Source organism: Ictalurus furcatus, chromosome 12 (assembly GCF_023375685.1).
Source record: "Ictalurus furcatus strain D&B chromosome 12, Billie_1.0, whole genome shotgun sequence".
NCBI classification, from domain to species: domain Eukaryota; kingdom Metazoa; phylum Chordata; class Actinopteri; order Siluriformes; family Ictaluridae; genus Ictalurus; species Ictalurus furcatus.
The window spans coordinates 11,833,860-11,858,113 of record NC_071266.1 but is presented as its reverse complement, the minus strand read 5'-3'; the positions used below and the strand labels follow the sequence as shown (position 1 = coordinate 11,858,113).

General features: G+C 34.6%; 1 protein-coding gene across 1 annotated transcript; it reads left to right on the top strand.

Moving 5' to 3' along the window:
• The first annotated feature begins 1,015 nt into the window (after positions 1-1,015).
• LOC128615770 (uncharacterized) lies at positions 1,016-22,565 on the top strand. Its single transcript, XM_053638092.1, has 17 exons — positions 1,016-1,260; positions 1,362-1,475; positions 2,818-2,874; positions 3,055-3,174; positions 4,127-4,240; positions 5,675-5,719; positions 7,115-7,178; positions 9,287-9,402; positions 10,899-10,958; positions 14,188-14,313; positions 14,853-14,969; positions 15,519-15,575; positions 17,981-18,103; positions 18,610-18,723; positions 19,689-19,736; positions 21,091-21,138; positions 22,215-22,565. Exons 1-17 carry the CDS (start codon positions 1,123-1,125, stop codon positions 22,311-22,313), a joined length of 1,560 nt encoding a protein of 519 aa, XP_053494067.1. The 5' UTR covers positions 1,016-1,122; the 3' UTR covers positions 22,314-22,565.
• The last annotated feature ends 1,689 nt before the right edge of the window (positions 22,566-24,254 follow it).

The following is a 24,254-nucleotide window of genomic DNA, read 5'->3' as shown; positions in this document are numbered from 1 at the left end:
TGTGTACGAGGAAGTTCAACAAATCTGTTCAACAGATCTGGCTATTAAAATTTAAAATCATCAATAGGTTATTCTACAAACATTATTTCCTGTTGCATGCTGAAAAAATATTTTCACATATAATGGTTACTGCAGAGTCCCTGAGGTGACATGGTGTTTTTTTAAAATAAGTTAGGAACTAAAAATGTCTTTGTACAAGAAAAGTCCTAACTTATTGTAAAAAAATAAAAATAAAAATGTATGAGGATAGAAGAAATATACAATGAATAAAATATAAAAATGATAATATTAAAACAATGAAACAACAACAACAACAACAATTGTATTGGCTCTGTACTTGTAGTCTGCACAGTGACAATAAAGTTGAATCTAATCTGATCTAATATAATCTAAACAAACACAATAACAACAGCAAAATAAAGAATCTCATTGGGCTTACATGGTAAAAGATTAACAAAATAATGCACAATTTGTACAACAGGACAGATCTACAATCTGCTGAGTTAAAAAATACAGTGTGTCTTTATGCATTAAGCTTGAGGTGTAACATTATCGATCATCTCCATGCTCTTTTTTATGACTGATTTTCATTAATTAAAACAACAACAACAACAACACAATATTTGCCATGAGTGAAGTACTGGAGATGGAGAACTGGGTGATATGACAATATAGCATCACATTTGTGATAAATTATATCATAATACACATTTCTGAATTATTGTGGATATTGTGGAATCCTTTCTTTAAATCCCCATATTGTTTTTATGTTTCAATAATTGCAAAATTATTGAAAAAAGAAAAAAAAGTTTTTTTTCTCCTATCAGTGTTAAATGTTTTCATTATTTTTTAATAAAGAAAATGCTATTTATTAAATATAAAAATTATTTTGTTTTTGTTTATATTATAAAGTATCACACCATTTTTTAAAATGCAACACTGTATTGCTAGGAAATTCATCTACATTAGAAAAGTCTTTGAGAAAGTCTATGAGGTGATATTTTTTGTCACATCATTGCCACACCTGTGCCACTAACTACCTTGTCACCTCAGCAGGTCTTCTTTATTGTTGTTGTTGATTTCTGGGTGAAATTAGGTTTGAACGCACCTCCGTTTAAGAAGATGAGTGAAGGCTTCACCATTGTGACCTACGTGCACCCATTACTGATGGGTCAAAATCCCCCAGCTGGCAATAACATGGGAAATGCATCCACGCCATCGATACTTCCGTTTCTGAAAGGCCATCTGAAAGCACTGGGGGTAAAACATGTCATTTTCTCAGTTATAGTCTCTAATATGTGGTATTTGTTTGCTTCTCAATGTAATATTTTTTTTTGTTGTTGTATTTTTTCCCCGCACAGACCATCCAAATAATGATTGGGGTGGTGACATTTCTGTTTGGAATTATTCTGGCTTTCAACTGGAATATACCCATTTCCGTTATTAGTGGAATTGTGTACTGGGGCTCGCTAATTGTAAGCTCTGACTTTATTATTATTATTATTATTATTATTATTATTATTATTATTATTATTATTATTATTATTATTATAAGGGCTATAATATATTGCATAATATTAAAGAAAAACACTTCATAGTTTTTTTCTTTTTATCTTTTTATCCCTTTCATGCAGAGTGTCCACACTTATGGACAGTCAATTCACTGCACTTTGCTTTAGGATAATATAAGATTTAAATCACCTCCAAATCATGTCAGCATTACTGTAAATAAAAAGTGAGCTCCTGTAACATTGTATCATTGCAATGTAGATGCATTAGCATCTGTAACATTCTACATAAAAAAGGGAAATTAAAAAAAATAAACAAATAAATAAATAAAGTACAAAAATGCTTTGTGTCAGAATCTATCGATCACCATAGATTTTTTTTCTTTGGTTGGTTGGTGTTAAATTGGTTGTTTTGGGAAATATGTTTATTTAATTTAATTTCATTTAATTATATAATCTATTTATTTATTCATTTATTACCTCCTTGTGTCATGAAACAGTCCAAAACTGTACATTTTGTAAGTTCAGAAGCAATTATTTCAGACAAACATGGACCATGAACAATTGTTTACTTTTTACTATAAGTAATATTTAGACAGAATCAATATTCATACATGCAATTTTAAAAAAAAAGAGAGAAAATATGAAAGAATATGCATGAAAGGGTTGAAACTGTTGCAATTCTCACTTACATTATAGCAGCTTGCTCCCTCACTACCCACACCTTTTGCCAAGAAAAAGGAAATGTTGCCAAGAAAATGGAAAGACATTAAACTCCTATGTCCTGAAGATGTCACAAAACGTAGAGTTACATCTTTACCTCTGACTGTTACAAAGTGCTGACACTGGAGAATGTAAAATTAATTACAGTAATCTTCACAGCATCAACAATTACACACATGACCTATTAGAACGTTAATATTCGTAACCCTGTGATTTGTAGCTGCGCTGCTGTCAGAGCTGATGTTATAGAAAATTAATCAACACATTCTGACCAATCACAGTCCAGAATTCAATGGGCTTTTAAAAAATAATAAGATGAACAAATAAATAAATATGTTGGATCACTGATCCGCATTCTTGCTCATATGAAATGCGTTTTGTTTTCCTAACAAACCTGATTTAAATCGTCGGCTTATTAAATGCTAAGATGTTCATCCATCATGAGGTTGAGTGGTGGTATCGGAGTGTTTAAGAGCAGACAAAAATACTAAAATGTCCGTACTGTAGAGCTGGATTAAATGAGCACAACAGAAGCAAAATATTTCCAGCTGAAAATTTATTTGTTGTTTTCTTTTCCCTGTCGCAGTACATCATTACTGGATCTCTGTCTGTCGCAGCAGAACCCAAACTACATCCCTGTTTGGTACATAAACCTCATCAACTCTCTTATAATGCTGTTAACTTCACAATGAACCATCGTTCTGCCTTTATTCCTCCTGTGGAGCTCACAGTCATGATCATAATAGCTGTTTATACTGCTTTGTAATCTGGTGTTAGTGATTCCAGCATCCACTCTGCTTTTCCTTTTTCTTCTGTCCTGAAGGTTAAAGGCTCACTGGGAATGAACGTGGTCAGCGTTGTAGTTTCAGGAACAGCCATCTTCATACTTTGCATCGACTGTTTCCTGCAATTAATATGCGAGTACTGCAGCACTGAAGAAAATGTGAGCTACATTTTATTTTAGTAACCGTTCACTTTTGCTCATAAGTAATACACATCCGTGTGTCATGTTGTTATAGGTAAACAATTAATGATGCACAGGACAAGTTACTTTTACAGCCCGGAAGTTGATTATGTTCCTATACATAGCTGTTTTATTCCTGTTATATTACAGCAATTTATTAACTTTTTAATTTATTTATGTTTATAGTTATTTATTTATTTATTTATTTATTATAGAACCACACATCACACTGTGTTTTTTTTTTTATCCATTTATCACATTTAATCTTGTGGAACATCAAGTTACATTATAGCAGCTATAAACAGTTGTTCCCTCACCTGCCTCTCTTTTTTCTCTATCTTGAAGCTAATAAGACAAAAAGAAAAACCCAGTTTGTCATGTTACTGAGAAACCGCAACGCGTAAACATCCTACATGTGTTGGAAAACTTACTGTTACAAGGCCCTGACACTGGAGACTCCTTCCATAAATGTTTCATAAATAAACATCTCCTAACAGAAAACCATATCGGCGATTACACAAATTGTCATTACTATATAAATGATAATGTACTAATAGGAATGCATTAATCTAAACCATTGCTGCTGTTATAGAAAATGAATCAGCTTCTGACCAGTCAGAGTCCAGAATTCAACAGAGCTGTGGGCTAAGTTATGGGATAGCAATATTTTATGTTTATTACTTCTTTTTAATCATCACACAACACCAAATTGAATATAACTGTTAGCTAGCTTATGATACAAACAATTCCCTTCCTTACATTTGCAGTTTGGTCCATCATGTTTATCAAAAATTCATGTAAATCTGGTCCCATAAACCTTTTGTGTCCAAAATAAGGAGCTTGGAGAGCACTAAGTTGTTTAAATTGCACAGGATTTATCTTATAATGACTTCTAATAAATTCTAATAAAATGTGTTACATCACCTCTCAGAGGGAGACGGTCAGAGTCACTGGAGTGCTGGCGGTTTTGTCTCTGCTTCAGTTCTTCATCTCCATCTGCATCTCAGCGTTCGCCTGTAAAGCCACCTGCTGCTCTGAACCGATGGTGAGAATCACAATGTGCATCCCAGAGTTAAAATATTGTTTAATGACAGTCTAGATATTTATTATCATTTCTTCCCAGCCAAGGTAAAAAAAAAAACTGGCTCACATTATCACTGAGAATAACAGCATGTCAAGAATCAGAAAAAAAAGACTATAAAGGATTCTTGTTAGAAGGAATTTGTTTTTTTTAAATCTCTCAATCAATCAAGTCACAGCTTGAGCAAGAAAAAACAACATAGAGGACAGAGTGTTAAAGAGCGAATATGAGGTGGTTAGCAATATAGTCGATCCGAGATATTTCAATGTTATTATTTTATTGCCTGATTAAAATAATTTTAAAAAACGTATTTTTTTTTTGTATCTGATGTGACGGACTAGTCTCACTTTAACGACACGCAGCACTGGAGAGCCTAAACTAATATATTTGAAGGAAATAAATCCTTCAAATCTGCCTATTCAGTTTGTGTTGAAATGAAAGAAACCATTTTTTCTCCTTAATTAGCGTTTTTCCACCTTTGTCTGTTGCTGGGTTAAAAATGCAACGCTGTCAGCTCTGTGATTGGTGGTCCTGCAATAAATTTACAGCGGGACAATGAGACACTAATTTCAAATGACAGTAAAATTGACCAATCAAATCTTCCCTCTAAATGGGTGGGGTTCATTATCACTAACTTATGACAAGTTCTGCCCGCTGTGGGGAACACGAATCATAAACAAGCATCAGAGAATTCCGTTTGAAACAACCGGGAAAAAAATCAATAAATTAGCTTGGTATTTAGCTTGTTGTAATTAGCTTGGTATTTAGCTTGTTGACCATGAAGGGATTTTGCTCAATTGAAACAAAAAGTGAGTATTTTTATTTTGTTGTATACATGCTTTGTCACAGATAGATGGCCACAATGGCAAAGAGCATACACTGCTTCTCCTTCATCTCGTAGGATATAATGCATATATACATGGTGAATTTTCTATAAGATTGCTCGCCCTCCAGAATGTTTTATTTTAGCAGCAAGAAAGCTGGTTTGTTGTCAAACGTGTTAGGCCACCCATGTTATCATAGCAACTAGTAGTAGGAACGCCTACCTGTGATTTCATAGTACAGCGACTGGCGACTTGCTTCGATTAAATCGCTGTATGTGTGAATGTTGCATTAGACTAAATGTTGAAAAATAAATCTGAAAATATTGGCTACTTAGGATGTTCTAGGAAGGAATGTGGGTAACACTGGCATAGTCACAGTCTGGCATCATGTGTGCCATTTCTTTATATCAGCACGTTTTCAGTTAAAAAAAAACACCTTGTATGAAAGAAGCTGTAGTGTTTGAGACAGAATGCACATCTCTTATATGTGTGAAAACTGTTATAGAAACTGTGTGTGTGTGGGTGTTTGTGTGTTCATATGTGTTTGTAAAATCCACATTTCTCTCTTTTAAAGGTACCTGTTGTAACTATCGCCCATCCTGCTCACATCAACCCACAGGTGAGAGAAACCTGTATGCCTCCATCATGAAAAAAGAGCAGGCTTTTTACACCATAATGCACACTGCAGTGGTGTTTAGGTTTGATGCACCACACTTCACAGTGGTGGAATTGCAGTGAGTTAAGCTTTGCACAGTATTATTCTTGCCCTCTTGGCTGTTTCTCTGACTAATCCATTCTTTAACAGGTCTCTGATTTTGGTGGATGAACTTTCATCCTTTCATGACCGCAGAGTCATGGCTGTGCTACATTCTTTCTGTTTTTTTATTTATTGTCAATCTGCTGGATGTTCATAGTTTGAGATAGTTCGTGGACTTCCACTTCTCGGTTGGTCCAGTCTTTTTGAATTTGTTAATAAGCTTGGTAACAGTGTTGTGTGTGATGTGCTCGCCATGTTTCCCATTAATGTCCATCGCAACCTCATGACAGCTTCCTGATCCAACCATGAGAATGATTTCAACACGTTCTTCTTTTGTCAAAGGCATTCTTAAAGGTTATCCAATAATAATAATAATAATAATAATAATAATAATAATAATAATAATAATAAGATAAACTAAGTATGAAAAAGTTTTGGAAGACATTTTGCTAAAAAGTGTTAATTTCCCCTACGTATGGAGAATTTTGGGACATCCTGTATTATAATCAAACCATGACTGATCTTATGGCTTTGTTTCGATAGCTCCTTTGTTTTTATGTTAGGTTCCAGGAACAGGTGTTTCTGTTGAGATCATATGGCACTTTCATTACACACAGGTTAACTCCCTTCAAATAATTATGTAATATATTTAATAATTATATAAATAATTATATGCCTTCTGATGGTAAATGGTTGCATCAGAACTAAAATATTTGGGCAGGGGCGTGTGTGTGTGTGACTATTTATACAATCACATATTTTATACTTATATTGCAATATATATTGTTTTTTCTCCCAATATTATGGGCAATCAGGACATTTCAGTTCTTGGTTGTGATACTACAAAATGTTTAGGTGACTTCACAAGGAATTGTATTCCAATATCAAAATGTGATATTGATATGTGCTTTCATTTATTCCCAGAAATAACTCCTAATTGTTGCAATAGGCCCTTAACTCATTCTGTTTATCCCAAAAACCCTAATTACTAATACATTAATATTAAACAATATATGAACTAATATATGCATATTAAACAATAAACAAATGTTAAGAACACATATTTCACAGTAACACACACCGAGTTGTTAGTAAGGGGTCATTACTGGGCGTCCTGGAGATATCACTCTAAACCGGTCCCTTCTCTCCTAATTCTAATCCTATTCAAGATGATAAACAACAATACAGAGATTATTATGGTTTTCAAAAATTTTATTTATTTACGATTATTTATTTTTTTTTACACATTTTTTACAGGGGATCAATGGAGTCATGTACAGTCCACCAACAGGAAGTCCTCCAGCGTACAGCATGGCAGAAAGCCAACTAACCAACTGATGCTAATTATTTGCTGCTTGTATGAAAATAAATGGAGAAGATTGAAATTAAATTACATTCATTTATGTGTTGTGTATAGATGTAAAGTGTTATAGATGTAAATGAAAATGAACAGTACCTACATTGGGCCTTTATAACACATTCATAATCTATGCATATTTCTTTTTTTAACTTCTATAGTTACTGTTGCCACCTAAAAGTTGATTATTTTCCTATAACAGCAAATGTTTAATCATGTTTATGCCACAGAAATTTGACAATGATTGTAATTTTTTGTTTATCAATGGCCAGTGTGTCACACTTTTTATCAATTTATAGTTACAAATGTTTGTATTTATATTTACAATATATTATATTGTGTATCGTCCAAGACTCTTCATATTTCTGTATATCCATGAACGTTATATTTATTACTGAGGTAGAGTTTCTGTCTGATTGTTCAGATGTTGGCGTGTGATCAGACATAAAGACAAGCATGTTGGGTAAATAAAACATTCTTTTGTTTAAACTGATAAAACCATTCTTCGGTTAAATCAGTTAACTAGAACCAATATAAGATGATTGTTTAAAAAATGTTCTATGGTTTATTAATATACTTCAGAAATATTTTTTTTCATGAATATGTAAATCCATTTAACATTTCCTGCTTGAAGCATCCATTTCCAGGATCCATCCATGTAAAAGAAACCTTCAAAAATGTTGATTGATGAGTCGAAAACATTGTTAATGGTTGTGAAATGCATGTTTTCCTAGGTTAAATGCATGGCAAAGAAAGCAAGAAACAGAGAGAAGCAAAAAAGTGGGTTAAAAGAGAGCTAGAGAGAGAGAGAGAGAGAAAGAGAGAGAGAGAGAGAGAGAGAGAGAGAGAGAGAGAGAAAGCAAGCATGAAGGATGAATTCGATGAATCACTGTATTGAAAGAAAAACAATAGGAATGTGTTTGACTCACAGATTCATGTATTTGACTCACAGAATCAATTATTTTGACTCACAGAATCAATTATTTTGACTAAATAATTTGCCGCGGTCACACTAGGCTTTAAGCATGTATTTTTGTCAGACACCGCTGAGAGTATGGAGAGAAACAGGATATGACATCATCATACTTCAGGGCACTGAAGTTTTTATATATATTTACATTCTACAGCCATAAAATGTCAGGCAATATTTGAAGCAATTAAAAACTTATTTTATGTTTCGATCTGTTAAATATACCATCTGTTCCTGTTTTCAATGACACCACAAACCAGGCACTCTCTTTTTACGTTGTTTTTATAATCTTTCAAAGATTTGTTGTGAAGTACAGGATAGCTCGATACCGCTAGAATTAGCACTTCCATTTTTTTACTTTATTTATTTGTTTAGTTTGTTATTTATTTTACTAAAAAGGTCATGAGGTGACGTCACGATCATCTATTGGTCACAGGTCTTCACGTGATACGATTACACAGGACAGAATTCACCAAATTTGAACTTTGAACCCAATGAACTTTCATCACACAGCATAATACAAAAATTCTATGCATGCTTTTCCGGTCTGCCGTTTTCGGATGCGTTTGAATAGAAATCAATGGAGCGCTAAAGCCTAGTGTGACCGCCGCCTAAGGCTTCATCCAAAATCGCGTACTGTGACAGTACCTATTGCATTCGATGCAGTACACTAATAAGTATGTGTGTGCAGTATAACTACAATCTCTCACATACTACATCCCCCATGTTGGCATTGTTATGGACCTTCGATGTCATTATAAACACAAAAATTTTAAAGGGGCCACCAGATTAAAGCAACCGCACTAACGGCAAAACGCACATCAGGAAAGTTAACTGAATTAGTAATGTAATGTGGGAGGGGATAATAGGCTAGGTAAATTCGTTGCTGTTAAACAAGATAACAAAAAAGGTTTCAAATGCTGTGACAACTGTTTTCTTGTTTAAACCATAAAGTTAACAATTTATTCTGGTATTGTTAAACAAGTCCTGTGAAACCAAGGTTTAATACTTAAAAAGAGCCGACGTGCTATCTTCCACCATTTTCTGTCTGAGCTTGTTGGCACCATTCCCATTGCATTATGGGAGTCTTTGTCTCGTATAGTGTCCATCAGTTGCACACTGCAAAATCTCGCCAGAAGCAGTATGCCATCTGGGTATTTCTCGCCTACTGAGAATTCGGACATACTACAGCTCTGGCATACTGCTTTTATGTGTAAAGTAAGATTTATTCTACTGTCATTACAACACATTGCCTTAAAAAAACTACAATTTCTATGCAATGCTGATGCAATTATTGTATCCTTCTGCTTACTGTTTGTATGTTATTTCCTTTTCAGTTAAAATCAGGATTAAACACACAAATGGCATCTATTGTACAAACTATCCCACCAGTGAAACGTGAAAAACGCATCCCCGCAGCAAATTGTTAACTTTCTGACAGGCCAGCCGAAAGCACTCGGGGTAAAACTTCATTGTTTGCTCAGTTATGACAAAATGTGCAACATCGTCAACATTCTTAATTAATCAATATATTAGATAAATTAAGTGCTATACTTAATATTTCTTGCATTGGCATCTTATTTAAGCTTAATCTCTGTTTCACCCAAAGCTTTTTAACTTGTTTTCATACAGTATTTTAAGCCTTTTTTGTGTGTATTCGACATGCTTTATGATCACTACATAGATTAAAGTCATTTTAATCACTAAATGTTGTGCCTGATTTTTTATTTATTTATTACTGAGAGATTTTATATCCACTCTGAAGCTAAACGAGTGCTCACTTAATAATAATTGATTGGGACTGTTTAGAATAGCTTAGAATATGATTATACTGCTGAACTAGCACTTGAGTAACAGATCAGCACACAGGTCTGAGTAGGTGTTGTGCATCCGCTGAAATGTAGTGTTAATGATGGGTGGAACTTGTTAGACTTCTCTCTGGAGTGCTAAAGTTCAGGACACACCCACTGATTTATGTTATGTTTCTTGGTCTAATTTCTGTAATAAAGAGATGACCACAGGGCACTGGTATTCATGAGCATTTTGTTGTTTGAATTTCATTTTGGCTTATGTTTTGGCACCACATGAACATATATAATCATAGGATTGTCTTTTTGTACTCTGTAACATTAAATACTTTAAATACAATGAAGCAGAGTTACTTTTACCACCACAAAGTATTAAAGATTATTTCCCTATAACAACACCTCCCAAAGTGTTTTATTTGTCTTACATCACAGCATTTTGCCAACTATTACAATTATTTGATTTATTAAAGAACAAATAATCACACTTTTTTCCATTCATATTTACATAGTTCTTGTTCTCACTTAAACAGTCCTTTCCTCAGCAGTCTCATTTTTCTCTCACTTGAAATTAATAAGACTTGAAGTAAAAACAAAGAAACAAAATGCAGGTTGTCATGTTACTGAAAAACCACAAAGCATAATCTCCTCTGTCATGAAGACATGGTCAGAAAAGTGCTGACACTGGAGACTCCTTCCATAAATGTTACATAAACATCTCCTCATTAAAAAAAAAACCCTTCAAAGTAGGATAATCAAGCAATGATAGGAAGGGGGCGGAAACAAGAATCATAAAGATTCAGAAAATGGGAATTTGTAACAAATAGGATGTACTGAGAACTTGCTTTTCAAGTCAACTGAATCATTAAATTCTCTAATTTGAGCTTTGACTTTCTCTCTTTTTTACAGAATGTGGTGTACATCCCTCAAGCCCAGGTGAACATGTACAAACCCGGCACCACAAAATGTGTACGAAAGGACAGACAGCACATAAATGAAATTTGAAATTAATTCTATTTGAGAATTTAATGTTTTGAGTCATGTGTCATGATGTATGTTTTATATTTGATGTTAACATGAGTATGACCATGCACTAGTTTATATATGTAATATAATGTCATTACTAGTGTGACAGTTATGTTTGAAATACAGTGTTGTGAAAAAGTATTTTCCCCATTCTGATTTCTTCTGTTTTTGTGTTTATCTCATGATAAAATGTTTCAGAAATGAAAACAAAATCTAAGTTAAAACAAAGGCAAACTGACTAAAGCACTGTAAATAAAAAACATGTACAAATAAATCAGTGATAAAAATGGGGTGTGTATATACAGTCAGGTTCATAAATATTTGGACAAGTTGAATGTGTAATGAACATGACCTCAATGTACAGACAGCTTTAATTTGAGGGTAGTTAAATTCAAATCTGGTGAATAGTGTAGGAATTGCAGCACTTTATAAATGTGGTCTGTGTGGTATTGTACGTCTTAAGAGACCAAAAGTAATTGGACATTTGGCTGCTCAGCTGTTTCATGGCCTGGTGTGTGTTACTCCCTCATTATTTCACTTACAAGTAAGAAGATGAAAAATCAAGAGTTGATTTCAAGTGGGGCCTTTGCATTTGGAATCTGTTGCTGTAAACTCTGTGCCAGTGAAGCAAGTGAAGATTAGGCTGAAAAATCAAGACAAACCCATCAGAGAAATAACACAAATATTAGGTGCGGCCAAATCAACTATTTGGTGCATTTATAAAAAGAAAAAACACACTGGTGAGCTCAGGAAAACAAAAAGATCTGGAAGACCACAGAAACCAACTGTAGTGGATGACAGAAGAATTATTTCCCTTGTTAACCAACTGTTAACCTGGTTAACAGTTAACCAGATCAAGAACACCCTCCATGAGGTAAGCGTGTCTGTATCAAAGTCACCAATAAAAAGAAGACTTCACCAGAGTAATATTCAGTTGGTTTACTAAATGATGAAAACTACTAATAAGCCTGAAAAAACATGAAGACCAGATTATATTCTTCTAATTTAAACATCTAAAAAGCCTGTACAGTATAGGAACAACATCCTATGGACAGATGAGTCAAGGATAAATGTTAACCAGAATGATAGGAAGAGAAGAGTATGGAGAAGCTGCTTATGATCTAAAGCATCTTATGGCATGTACGTGTATGACTGCCAGTGAAACTGGTTCTCTTCTATTTACTCATGATGTGACTGCTGACAAAAAGCAGCAGGATGAAGTGTATAGGGTGATCTTATCTGATCAGGTTCACAGTGCAGATGGATGTACAGTAGGGAAATGATGTATTTGGATTAGTTCAGAAGGGGAAATTTTTGCAAACTTAACATTGTAATAAATATATACATATCAGCGATAAGTTGAAATTTGTGCATTTATTAATGATGCATTAGGTATTACCTAATCGCCAGAATCAGTGATTTGACAGGTTTCTGTGGATGAAAGAGTTCAGCGTTTTCTTGCTTTAGAGGTCACAGGATAGCTGGGATTAGGCAGACACAAACAATTAATTGGCCACAGCAATTAACTGACTCCTCAGAGTCTGTGAGTGAGGACTCATTGTTTTATTTTTCCTGTGGCAATCTGAGTGAAGTTGTTTTGTAACATTTGGTTCACGTTTCTGTGATTTTGTTGCTGCCTGTTCACATAGAATCCTTACATGGACAAAGACCTGAAGTGTACTCTGAAAGCAACCCAAGACTTTTTTAAAGACAAAGAAGTGAAATGTTTCACAATGGCCAAATCAATCACCTGACCTGAATCTAATTTTACTTACTGAAGGTAAAACAGAAGACACAACACCCCGAGGACAAGCAGAACGTGAAGACAGTTGCGATAAAGACCTGGCAGAGCATCACCAAGGAAAAAACCCAGCGTCTTCTCATGTCTATGGCTTCCAAATCAAGTATATGCTGCTAACCTTGATTATGTAAAGGGAAAAACACATCATAATAATGCACGTTGGGAGGGTGTGATGCGGCACAACATGCAACTGCGAATATCCCAATAAAGTCCTCTTCATATGTAATGTGATGTGTGATGCACATCACATCACACATTTTAATACTTTATAGTTAGACTGAATATTGTGGAATGTCCAATGAGTTAGTCTTTGTTCTTATCTGTTCATTAAAATGTTAACTGTTACGAAGCACTTACAACTGAGACTCCTTCCATAAATGTTAAATATATGTCTCTTTAAAAAATGTCACCACATCAGTGATTAAACGTTTTACTTTGTTAAGCAACACGTTTTTTTTTATCCTTTTATTTTTAGTCTTAGATCCGGACCGCAGAATCTCTCACCATCTTCAAAAAACAGCTAAAGACCCACCTCTTCCGTGAACACCTCACCAACTCATAAAGAAAAAAAAAAAAGAAAAATTACATGAACACCTCTACTCTGTGCACTTTGCTTCTTCTGGAACTCAATTAATGGATCTTGTATGGTAGCACTACTTGTATTGTTCTGTGCTTGATATGTCGCTTTGCTTGTATTTTTTTTTCTCATTTGTAAGTCACTTTGGAGAAAATGCGTCTGCTAAGTGAATAAATGTAAATGTAAATGTAGATTATATGAAAAGTCCACTGTACACCTCCCTGTGTAGGATAAGGTCATGTAATTACGTGATCACAGTGCTTACTGTCATTTGCTACATAACATAGTGTGTAATAATTCCAAAGCCATAAACCTATAAACTCTATAGATAAAACTCTCTGCATGTGAACCGAGACTCAGACCACAAGGTGACACGGTGCTGTCTGAGCGGAGACGAAGGTGAGTTACATTTCAGGAGAAATAAAATGTAACCAAAGTGGAAGTATATTAGAGAATAAAATAAGAAGGCTTTTTAATTAACTTAACAGTTATGGTAGAAAAACAAACAAACAAATCTGACAGTCTTAAAACGTATACTATAATATAAAATAATATTTATTGGATAAATTAGAATTTTGCATGACTTAAATAGTTCTGTGTTTACATGCTTATTGAGTTGTATTAATTGTAATGATATCATACCTTTATAATAATCCATGTTTTATTGTACTATAGATGATTATATTTGTTAAATGATAAAAGATATATTCTACAGAATAACCTAAAAAATAATATTGCCATACAATGTGGCTTCTTATTGAATTATTCTGCTTGATTTTTTTGCCTTTTATTAGTTCAAATCTGGATTAAATACACAAATGGCTCTTACTGGACAAACCCTCCCACCTGGACATAATATGGCTAACACGTCCCCACCGCCAATTGTTCGGTTCCTGAAAGCTGAGCCGAAAGCACTCGGGGTAAATCACATTGTGATGATTTCCAAAATGTGATATTTTAAAAAAATGCATTTTAGTCATTTAGCAGTAAATATTGACTATTATATTCAATAAAGACAGAGCAGCTTGCTGCTGTTTATTAGAATTGTTGCATTATAATATAATTATATTGTTGAAATAGTGACAGATAAAATATATTGATAAAGAATTTATAATTGATAATGATTGATAATTGGGATATAGAAATCCTCTCTGGAGAGCTAGCATGCAGGAAACACCCACTGTTTAATGTGGTCTGTCTATAAGTTTCATTTCGGCCATAACGAGACAGAAAGTAGTTCCCTTCGCGATAAGCTATTAACGTGACTTTTTATTATCAATCCACAGAACACACAGAGAGACATAGATGTAATGTAATGCAATGCATACAGTAAAGACAGTTCAGTTCAGTTTGCAAATTATATGTTTACCATCAGTATTATTCAAATTATTTTTATTTATTTATTATTATTATTTATTTTTTGTAATTTTTTTTTGTCTGTTTCTTTTCCCCATCACAGACCGTCCAAATAATGATCGGACTGATAACTTTACTGTTTGGGATTGTGTTGGCGTCTGATTTTTCAGTTGCCCTAGCCTCTGTTTTAACCGGAAATCTTTACTGGGCCTCGATAGTCGTAAGTATACACTGAATAATAGTTTTTTTTGTTTGTTTGTTTGTTTTTTTTAAAAAGATGAAAAAGTTAAGCATGCGAGTTTGAATTCCAACAATGACACAGTCATCCATTGTCGGGAGCCAAGAGAGCAAAATTGGCCATGCTCTTTGGGAGGGAGGGGCATACTCCCTTTCCCCTGTCAATCAGAGTGTCATTAGCCAATTGCATGGGACTGTGAGCTCATGTGTGTGGAAGAGTGCAGATAGCGATTTTCTCTGAGTGTGTTACGCTGGCCTGTGACACATCATGAGCAACAGTGCATAAAAATGTGGTTGGCTGAATTCACATGTCTTGGAGGAAATGTGTGACATCCTTCACCTTCCCTGGTTGGTAGCTGGCATATGATAGGGGAGACCTGGCTGTTGGGTGGAAATTGGAAAGTGAACAAATTGGGGAGAAAAATGGGAGGAAATTTCAAAAAGGAAAAAATCATTTATACATGTATAATAATAATAATAATAATAATAATAATAATAATAATAATAATAATAATTCTTTACATCACTATAGTACATCATCGCTGGCTCTCTGTCTGTTGCAGCAGAAACCAAACTTCATCCTTGTGTGGTACGTAAACCTCATCAGTTCAGTTAAAAATAAATACATTAAATAATAATGAATTCTTTCATATTTATCACACATGTTTAGCATCATTATAATGGCATACTGTAAACAGCTTGTATATTGTGGCATCCCAGACTCACTTGTTTATAGAACCTTTTGGCTGTCGTTTTCTCCATATGATCACCATTTCCTGTCTGTCTTTTCTTTTCTGCTACTTTAGGTAAACTTAACCTTTGTTTCACCCTCACTGTTTGCTAGTTGTTTCCATTAACTTTAGAGTTTATTTTGTATAGTGCCTTCCTCAGACCCAAGGTTATTTTACACAGTATATACACATATATGCATCTGACCATATCCATATACATGGCCTCTATGGCCAGATGGTCAGACAGAGGCCATTAACTTTACTTAGAACAGCCTTTGTTCCAGTAATAAGGATTTCGGTCTTTTCACTGCTTGGTTTTAAAAAGGTAGCAGACATCCAGTGTTCAATATTGCCAATGCAGTTTATTATGGAAGAGGGAGGAAGTGAAGTAGAGGGTTTGGAGCTGAGACAGATCTGGTTGTCATCTGTGTAAAAATGAAATTGTAGACCATGGTAACAAATAATGAGTGGAAGCTTAGAGATAATAAATAAGAGTGGGCCTATAATGGCAGCTTTGGGAACTCCTTGACAGGTGATAACAGTGTGAGATTTGAATTTGCCAATAGAGATGAAATGCCTCTTTGTGTGTAAACCAGGCCAAAGCTGTATCACAAATGCCTAATTTAGACCAAAGGCAACGCAGCCAGATTGGGAAGGTTCATATAGACTATTACTGGATAGAGGAGATTGAAGTTGTGATGCAACACTTTTCTCCAGGAGCATAGATAAAAATGGAAGATTGGAAATAGATCTGCAGTTGCTAAGGACTTCTGGGTCCAAAGAGGGTTTTTTGAGGATGGGAGTAACTGTAGCAGTTTTAAGGGAGATGGGAACAGAACCTGTGACCAGAGAAATGTTTATGATATTAGAAATGGGAGAACTGGAGTAGGAGAGGGCTCAAGAGAGCAAATAGAGGTGCTGGATTTAGTGAAAAGGTCTCTTATGTCTGATGGATCAATTGGGGTGAAACAACATAAAGGACTAAGATGAGGGAGGGGGGTACAGATAAGTTGACTCTCAGATGAGGGATGAGGGGAATGTTGTTCATAAATGTTATCAATTTAATTCTGGAAGAAGGAAAAACATGGCAAAGCGAAACCGATAAGAGTGGAGGAGGGTGGTCGATGTATTTTATTTACAATTTTGAAGAGGCAGTTTGGTTTACCACTGCCTGCATTAGTGACGGAAAACGAGTAGGTCGATTTGGTGGCGTAAAGAACATCTCTGTACTGTTTCATCTGTTCAGTGTATGCTAGGGAGTGAACAATGAGGCCAGTTTTCTTGTGAAGCCACTCAAGACGTTATCCAGCATGAGAAGAGAGTCCATCTGAGAAGATTGTACATTATTACAACATTACATGAGCAGGAAGAATTGAGAAGTGAGGGGACATCAAGTGCATTGGAGAAAGACAGCTGGTTAATGGAGCTGCATTTGTGATAATATATATAACAGTTGCTTCGTTATGTTTGTGTGTAAGGGTTAGAAGGCTGAACTCAATAAGCATGTGATCAGATATACCTAAAAGAGTCCCACAGAGGTGAGAGATGTCTAAGCCAGTAGTACAAACAGTATCTAAAATATGACCCTTAGTGTGAGTAGGGAAGTCGACACATTGCCTAAGTTCAAAGCAATCAAGGACTGACAAAAATTTAAAAATGTACAAATTCATTTGTAAAGTAAGAGTTTCTCAAGAGCTCAGGCTTAGAAACCAGGAAATAACTGCTACAACATTGTTGTTGTGAAATAATAAAACAATACATAGTATCTACTAGTCAGGTTCCCTACTGATTTTAATTGGGTTGCTGTTGTAATCATGTGAGTCATGAATAGTTTGGTCTTCTTGTATCTTTTGCTTGGTTTCCTGGATTTTTATTACAGATCCAGCATTGCTCTTTATCTCTGCACAGTCACTGATCCGAATAACGTTCTGACGATGATTACAGGAAAAGCTCAAATAAAACCCGGCATTTCTCCTCAGTTACAGTCCTCCTGGTTACAGTAAACTATTTAGCATGCTACGAGACATACTACAGCACTGTGGAAATAATGGATTAAAGCAGTAAAATAATTTCTCTTCTAATATGTATTTTTGCCTGTAAATACTTTTATGAGACAGTAGTTTTTGCATATTAATATTTTATATAAATCATACACATTATATAATCTGATTTCAATGCAAAAAGCATCCTCAATATTATTTATGGGTACAACTTTTTCTACAAAGTCTTACATGTATTGTGCTCTGTTTCGTCTCTCGTGTAGGTGCAGGGCTCGCTGGGAATGAATGTGGTCAGTGCCATATTTTCAGCAGTAGGCATCGGTGTACTGATAACAGACTTTTTCTTATATTATAACTGCTACACTAGTGAATGTTACAGTTTTCAGGTGAGTTTTACAGGTCTTAATATTTGACTTGGTCTTGTAAAATAATTTGACATTAATTTAAGGTTAGCATGAAGGGCAGGGTTAGCTGTTTTGCTTTATTCATATAAAATATCATTTAAAAAAATCTAAGTACTAGTTAGAATCCTTCCTAATTTTACCTATTGTGCTATTGCGAGCAAGTTTGCTATTTAATTACCTAGATTTAGATATTTTACAGTATATGAAATAAATACACTTTGTCCTGCTTTTCTCGTTATGCTCTAATTATTGACACAACATGTGTTGTATGAATTTCTTAAAAAAAGAGATTTAAGTACTCCTTTTTGACTATGCCCACAATTGATTGTAAAAAAAAAGCAGCATGAGTCAATAGGTAATAGTTCTGTGTAACTTATACACCAGCAACTCACTATGTGCTGCTTATATTGCATTTATTACACAGAATCTCAATCTCAAACCTCTTTATTTCTTTCAAAAATGTATTAACATTTTTGATCTTGTATCAGGCACGGACTAAAGCGATCAGTGGAGTGCTGCTGGTTTTTGCTGTTCTTCAGTTCATCATCTCCATTTCTATCTCAGTGTTCGCCTGTAAAGCCACCTGCTGCTCTGAAACCATGGTGAGAATCACTGCTCTCTCAAAATAAAGTTCAGCTCTCAATATGAAAGGTATTTTAACAGGATATATGTTAGGAACACTTTACCAAAGCGAAAGTCTAACCCCGTAAGCACTGACCAATGATCATAGATATATCTATGGACAGTTACGCTTTACTAAGATTTTAATAGTGTATCATAAGTATAAACATCTAATCCACCCTGGATTTGACACCTATCGTGTCCCAGACCCTGTATACTCCTTTATTACCCTTTTATTTCCCAGTGTCTTCAAATATCTGTCTTTCCTTTTCTTCCACTTTATCCAAATTTTTATTTCACCTCTCATTTTTTGTAAAATATGCACATTAACCGTAATGCTACATTCATTACCAAGTGGGAATCTGAAAACTTTCCAACAACTATGGGAAATGGGGGAAAATATTTTTAGGATTACACATGCATTAGGATAACTGTCCTTTTTTGAGCTCTTAAAAATCAAAAAGTTTCACTCAGTTAGTTGTAGATGTCCCATAAAACAACAATAACATATTTTATGTTTACTTATGCTCACCCATTTATTAGCATCTAATTAATTCATGGCCAGGATTAGGTTCTTAGTTAAATAGTTAATTTATGCTATTAAATATTGTTATATTATATTAATAATTATAATATATCAGTAATAATTACTTTACCACATTTTCCACACACTATTTAAAATGTATATATATATATATATAATGTTACACTTGCTTACTAGTCTGATTAAAACACTAAAGATACATAATTTAATCCTGTAAAGCACACTTAACTGCTAAACACATATGACCTCTAGATATAAATGACAGATAACACATTGCACATTATGGGTAACACACCCACAGTATCTCAGATAAATCCACTTACAGATAACACTGATTCATAAACACAAATGTCCTGTAATAAATGCCACATCTCTCTCTCTTTTTGTTTTTTATGTTATAAGGTGCCTTTTGTAACGTATGCGAACCAAACTGTCACTGGCAACCCACAGGTAAGAGAAATATGTATGTCTGTGTGAAAAACCCCCAAAACAAAACAAAACAAAACCCAGACTTTCATTTTTGCTTATGGTTTACTGTTTATGTTTTATGATGATTTTCATATAACAACACCTCGCAAAGTGATTTATTCTTCTTATACCACAGCATTTTGCCAACAATTAAATTTTTAAACATGTATTAGAGAACAAATAACCATACTTTTAATCCATCTATAGTTATATTTAATGTTGCTACAAAAATGTTGAATCTTAGCTCCTGTTATCACTTCAACAGTCATTCCCTCAGCCTGTCTTTTTCTCTCAGTTGAAGTTAACAAGACAAAAAAAAACCCTGCAGCTTGTCATGTTCCCAAAATGCGCAAAGTGTAAACTCCTCTGCCTTAAAGATGCCAGCACAATAAATAAATAAATAAATAAAATAAAAACAGCTTTAGCGCTGACTAATTGCTGACACAAGACTTCCATGAATGTTAGATATATACATTTCCTTACAGAAAACTCCACTGTATCAACAATTACACAGAATTGTTAAAAACATTTATGTAGAGCATTGCTACTACAGAAATTACAACATATTAGAGTGAGTGCATTAATATACATATGTGGTTTGTAGCTGCACTGCTGTCAGAGCTGCTGTTATAAAAAATTAATCAACACCCACAGCTCAGTGTCATGGATATGACGGAATGAACTCTGGACTACAGTTCCCAGCAGCCACTACACCCACTGAATCACTGTCACATGACCACCTGCACCTAATTCACACTGATGTTAACGAGCACTCATGTGAATATATAGTCACAGTTTGCACTCCACTCCTTGTCTTGCGTTTGTCTTTCTTTACTGTTGTTTCTGTTGGTGTGTTTGTGGTCTTTATCTTATGTTTATTCTCAGCCTTGGTGTTTTTGCCACAAGTTCCATAGAACTTTATATAGAAAACATAGTTTTGTGCTTCATTTGTATTTTTATTAACCTAATCTGCACTTGCATCCATCTTCGTCTCCAATCATGACAATCAATTGGAAATTTTATTCTGAAACAGTCCAAAGATACAATGAGATGGTGGGGTTTAAATAGACAACCTCATCATTTATTAACACAAAACAGGTAAACACTGTAAGATAACATTACAATGACAGGATGGGAGCAGAGAGGTACTTCAAAAATTTTATATCTAAACAAGCCAAATGAGTGCAAGCTTACTGTCAAAAACTGCCTTTGTTTAGCATCTGCTCACAATGCATTATGGGTAACACACATAGTTCCTCAAATAAAGCTGTATATGGGTAACAAATTAGCATATAAACAAAGTTCCTGTGTAATCTTCACATCTCTCTATTTTTAGGTGCCTGTTGCAACCTTTGCCAACCAGGCAGTCAGAGGTAATGCACAGGTGAGTTAAGTGTGTACATCTGTGTGAAGAAAAAAACAAAAAAAAAAAACAAGAGAAATTACATTTTTGCTTTTGTTTTGGCACCACCTGAACTCCATTTATTTATGTGATTGTGTTTTTTTACTCTGTGACATTAAAAGAACAATGAAGCAGAGTTACTTTTACCACCACAAAGTCGAGTGTCTTCATATAACAGCACCTTCAAAAAGTGTTTAATTCCTCTTATACCACAGCAATTTGCCAACAGTTATTATCATGATTATTTTTTATTTTATTTTTTTACATTTTATTAAAGAACAATTCATTATACATTTTATCCATCTATAGTTTAAATGTTATTATGTCCATGAAATGAAACATGAAATGTTATGGAATGTCCATGAAACAAATTAACTCCTGTTCCTCACCAACATCTCTTTTTCTCTCCGTTGAAGTTAATAAGACAAAATGAAACAACAACAACAAAAAAAATGCAGCTTGTCATGTTACTGAAAAACCACAAATCGTAAACTCCTCTGTAGTGAACATGCTGGAAAGTTACAGCTTTACCCCTGACTGTTACAAAGTGCTGACACTGGGGACTACTTCCAAAAATGTTAGATATACACATTTCCTTACAGAAAACTTCACTGTACAAACCATTCAACACATTTTTAAATTCATTTATGTGGAGCATCCATCATACAATTCCTTGTGAATGAGCTGTTACTACAGAAATGAAAACATATAAAATGAGTGCATTAAAACAAAGCTGTGGTTTGCAGCTTCATTGCTGCCAGGGCTGCTGTTATAGAAAATTAATTAACACCCTCATATCATTTTGTTGTTTCATTTGGCATGACATGACCAATCAGAATTCAACAGTGCAATGATACAAAAGAGTATGTACACAGACAAAATCTAATAAACAAAACACAGTAGGATAACAAAGCTATAACAGGATGGGTATGGAAAAAAAAAAAAACATTCAGGGAGTGGGAATTTGTGACAAACAGAAAGTATTGAAAACTTGTTTTTCAAGTCAACTGAATCATTAAATTAACTAAGTTGAGCTTTGAATTTCTCTCTTTCCACAGAATTTGGTGTACATCCCACAAGCCCAGGTGAACATGAACAACCCGGTGCAACAAAACCACCCGGTGCAACAAAACATCTATGATTGGCCCGGTAGATAACTATTAAGTTATCAAAACAAGCAAAAAAGTTATTTTAATTCGACCACACACTAGTTTCTATACACAATATATCATGTCATAGCTAGTGTGATGGTTAAGGTTTGAAATAAATAAAAACATTTACAAATAAACCTCTGATAAAAATGTGTTCAGTTCATATACAGTCAATTTCATAAATATTTGGACAATAGCAAATTATTGTTATTTTTGCGGTCTGCCACAGTTGAATTAAAATTAAATAAGCCCAAAGTGCAGAATGGTGTAGGGATTACAGCATTTTTTATATGTGGTCTGTGTGGTATTATACTTTTTTTTAAGGGAACAAAAGGATCTATGTGGTCAAATAAACTCTTTGGTAGATTCTTAACCAGCGAGAACACACTGGTGAGCTCAGGAATACCAAAGGCCTGGAAGGCCACAGAAAACAACTGTGGTGAAAGTCAGTCCTTTCAGCCTGATATTTCACTTAACTCTTAGTTCTGTGCTATGAGCGAGGAAGTGTGGTTTACCGTAGAGCGTTCAGGCCTGGGGGGTCTAAAATGGACACACACTGACACACTGCTGTTCACAGAGACATCCTGTTTATTTCGTCTAGAACAGAAGTATTTATACAAATTGATAACAGTATTGCGTAGTAGGCGGGTTTCTGCTTGTGCAGGTGCAGACAGATTTAGACAAAAAACACAGCACACTACGAAAATAAGTCTTTTCAATATATAGAAAATACATGTGTCAGCTATAATAAAAATGGCAGATGATCAGCTTATTCAGAAGAGGTAATTAAATGAATACATTCATCATAGGTATTTGATAGCACCGAGACACACAAACAGAAACTATAACCCAGTTTTCCCCATATCTAAGGTGTCTTAAAAGCAGTTCATAATATAAGAGAATACATGATATAAGAGAATTTCCTTTCAATGACAAAATAATTTTTTCCCTGGTGAATAAAAAAACCCCTTCACAACAGTTAGCTAGATCAAAAACACCCTCCAGGAGGTAAATGAATCTGTGTTAAAGTCAACAATAAAAAGAAGACTTCAACAGACTAAATACAGATGGTTTACCACAAGATGTCATCTACTGGTAAGCCTCAAAAACAGAAAGACCAGGTTATAGTATTCTAATCTAAACATCTAAAAAGCCTGTACAGTTTTTAAACAAGATTGTATGGATAGATTAGACAAAGATAAACTTGTACCAGAATGATGGGAAGAGAAGACTATGGAGAAAGGAAGGAACTGCACATGATCTAAACTCTACTACTTCATATTATGGTGTGGATGTGTGCGACTGCCAGTGGAACTGGTTTACTTGTATTTATTGATGATGTGACTGCTGAAAAAAAAGCAGCAGGGTGAATTCTGAAGTGTATAGAGTGATATTATCTGCTCACATTCAGCCAAATGCTTAAAAGGTCATTAGACGGTGCTTCACAGTGCAGATGGACAATGACCTGAAGCATACTTTGAAAGCAACCCAAGACTTTTTTAAGGCAAGAAATGGAATGTTCTACAATGGACAAGTCAATCACCTGACACGAATCCAATTAAACACGAATTTTACTTACTGAAGGCAAATGCCTCGAGGCCAAGCAGGAAGTGAAAACAGCTGTGGTAAAGACTTGGCAGAGTGTCATCTGGGAAGAAACCCAGTATCTGCTGATGTCTATGGGTTCAAGACTTCAGGATGTCATTTATTGCAAAGGGTTTGTTATGTCAATGGTCAATAGATCTGGAGATGTAATTGCATAATCACATGGTTTACTATCAATTGCTACATAAAATGGGTGTAATGATTCTAGAGATCATAAATCTGTATGTAAACCTGCCTGCATGTGAACCATTTAACCAGATTAATTAATTAACATGGACACTGCTCAAGTCAGATATGAACAGCCATCAGACCATCACACAGGTCCATTGTTAGACGTTATAG

Bases quoted from the DNA above. Each gene is read 5' to 3' on its own strand.
- LOC128615770 (XM_053638092.1), top strand. From the start codon at position 1,123: ATGAGTGAAGGCTTCACCATTGTGACCTACGTGCACCCATTACTGATG. The intron at 9,403-10,898 runs GTAAGATTTATT...TCTTTTTTACAG, and splicing joins ATACTGCTTTTATGTGTAAA to AATGTGGTGTACATCCCTCA. The intron at 10,959-14,187 runs GTACGAAAGGAC...GCCTTTTATTAG, and splicing joins AACCCGGCACCACAAAATGT to TTCAAATCTGGATTAAATAC.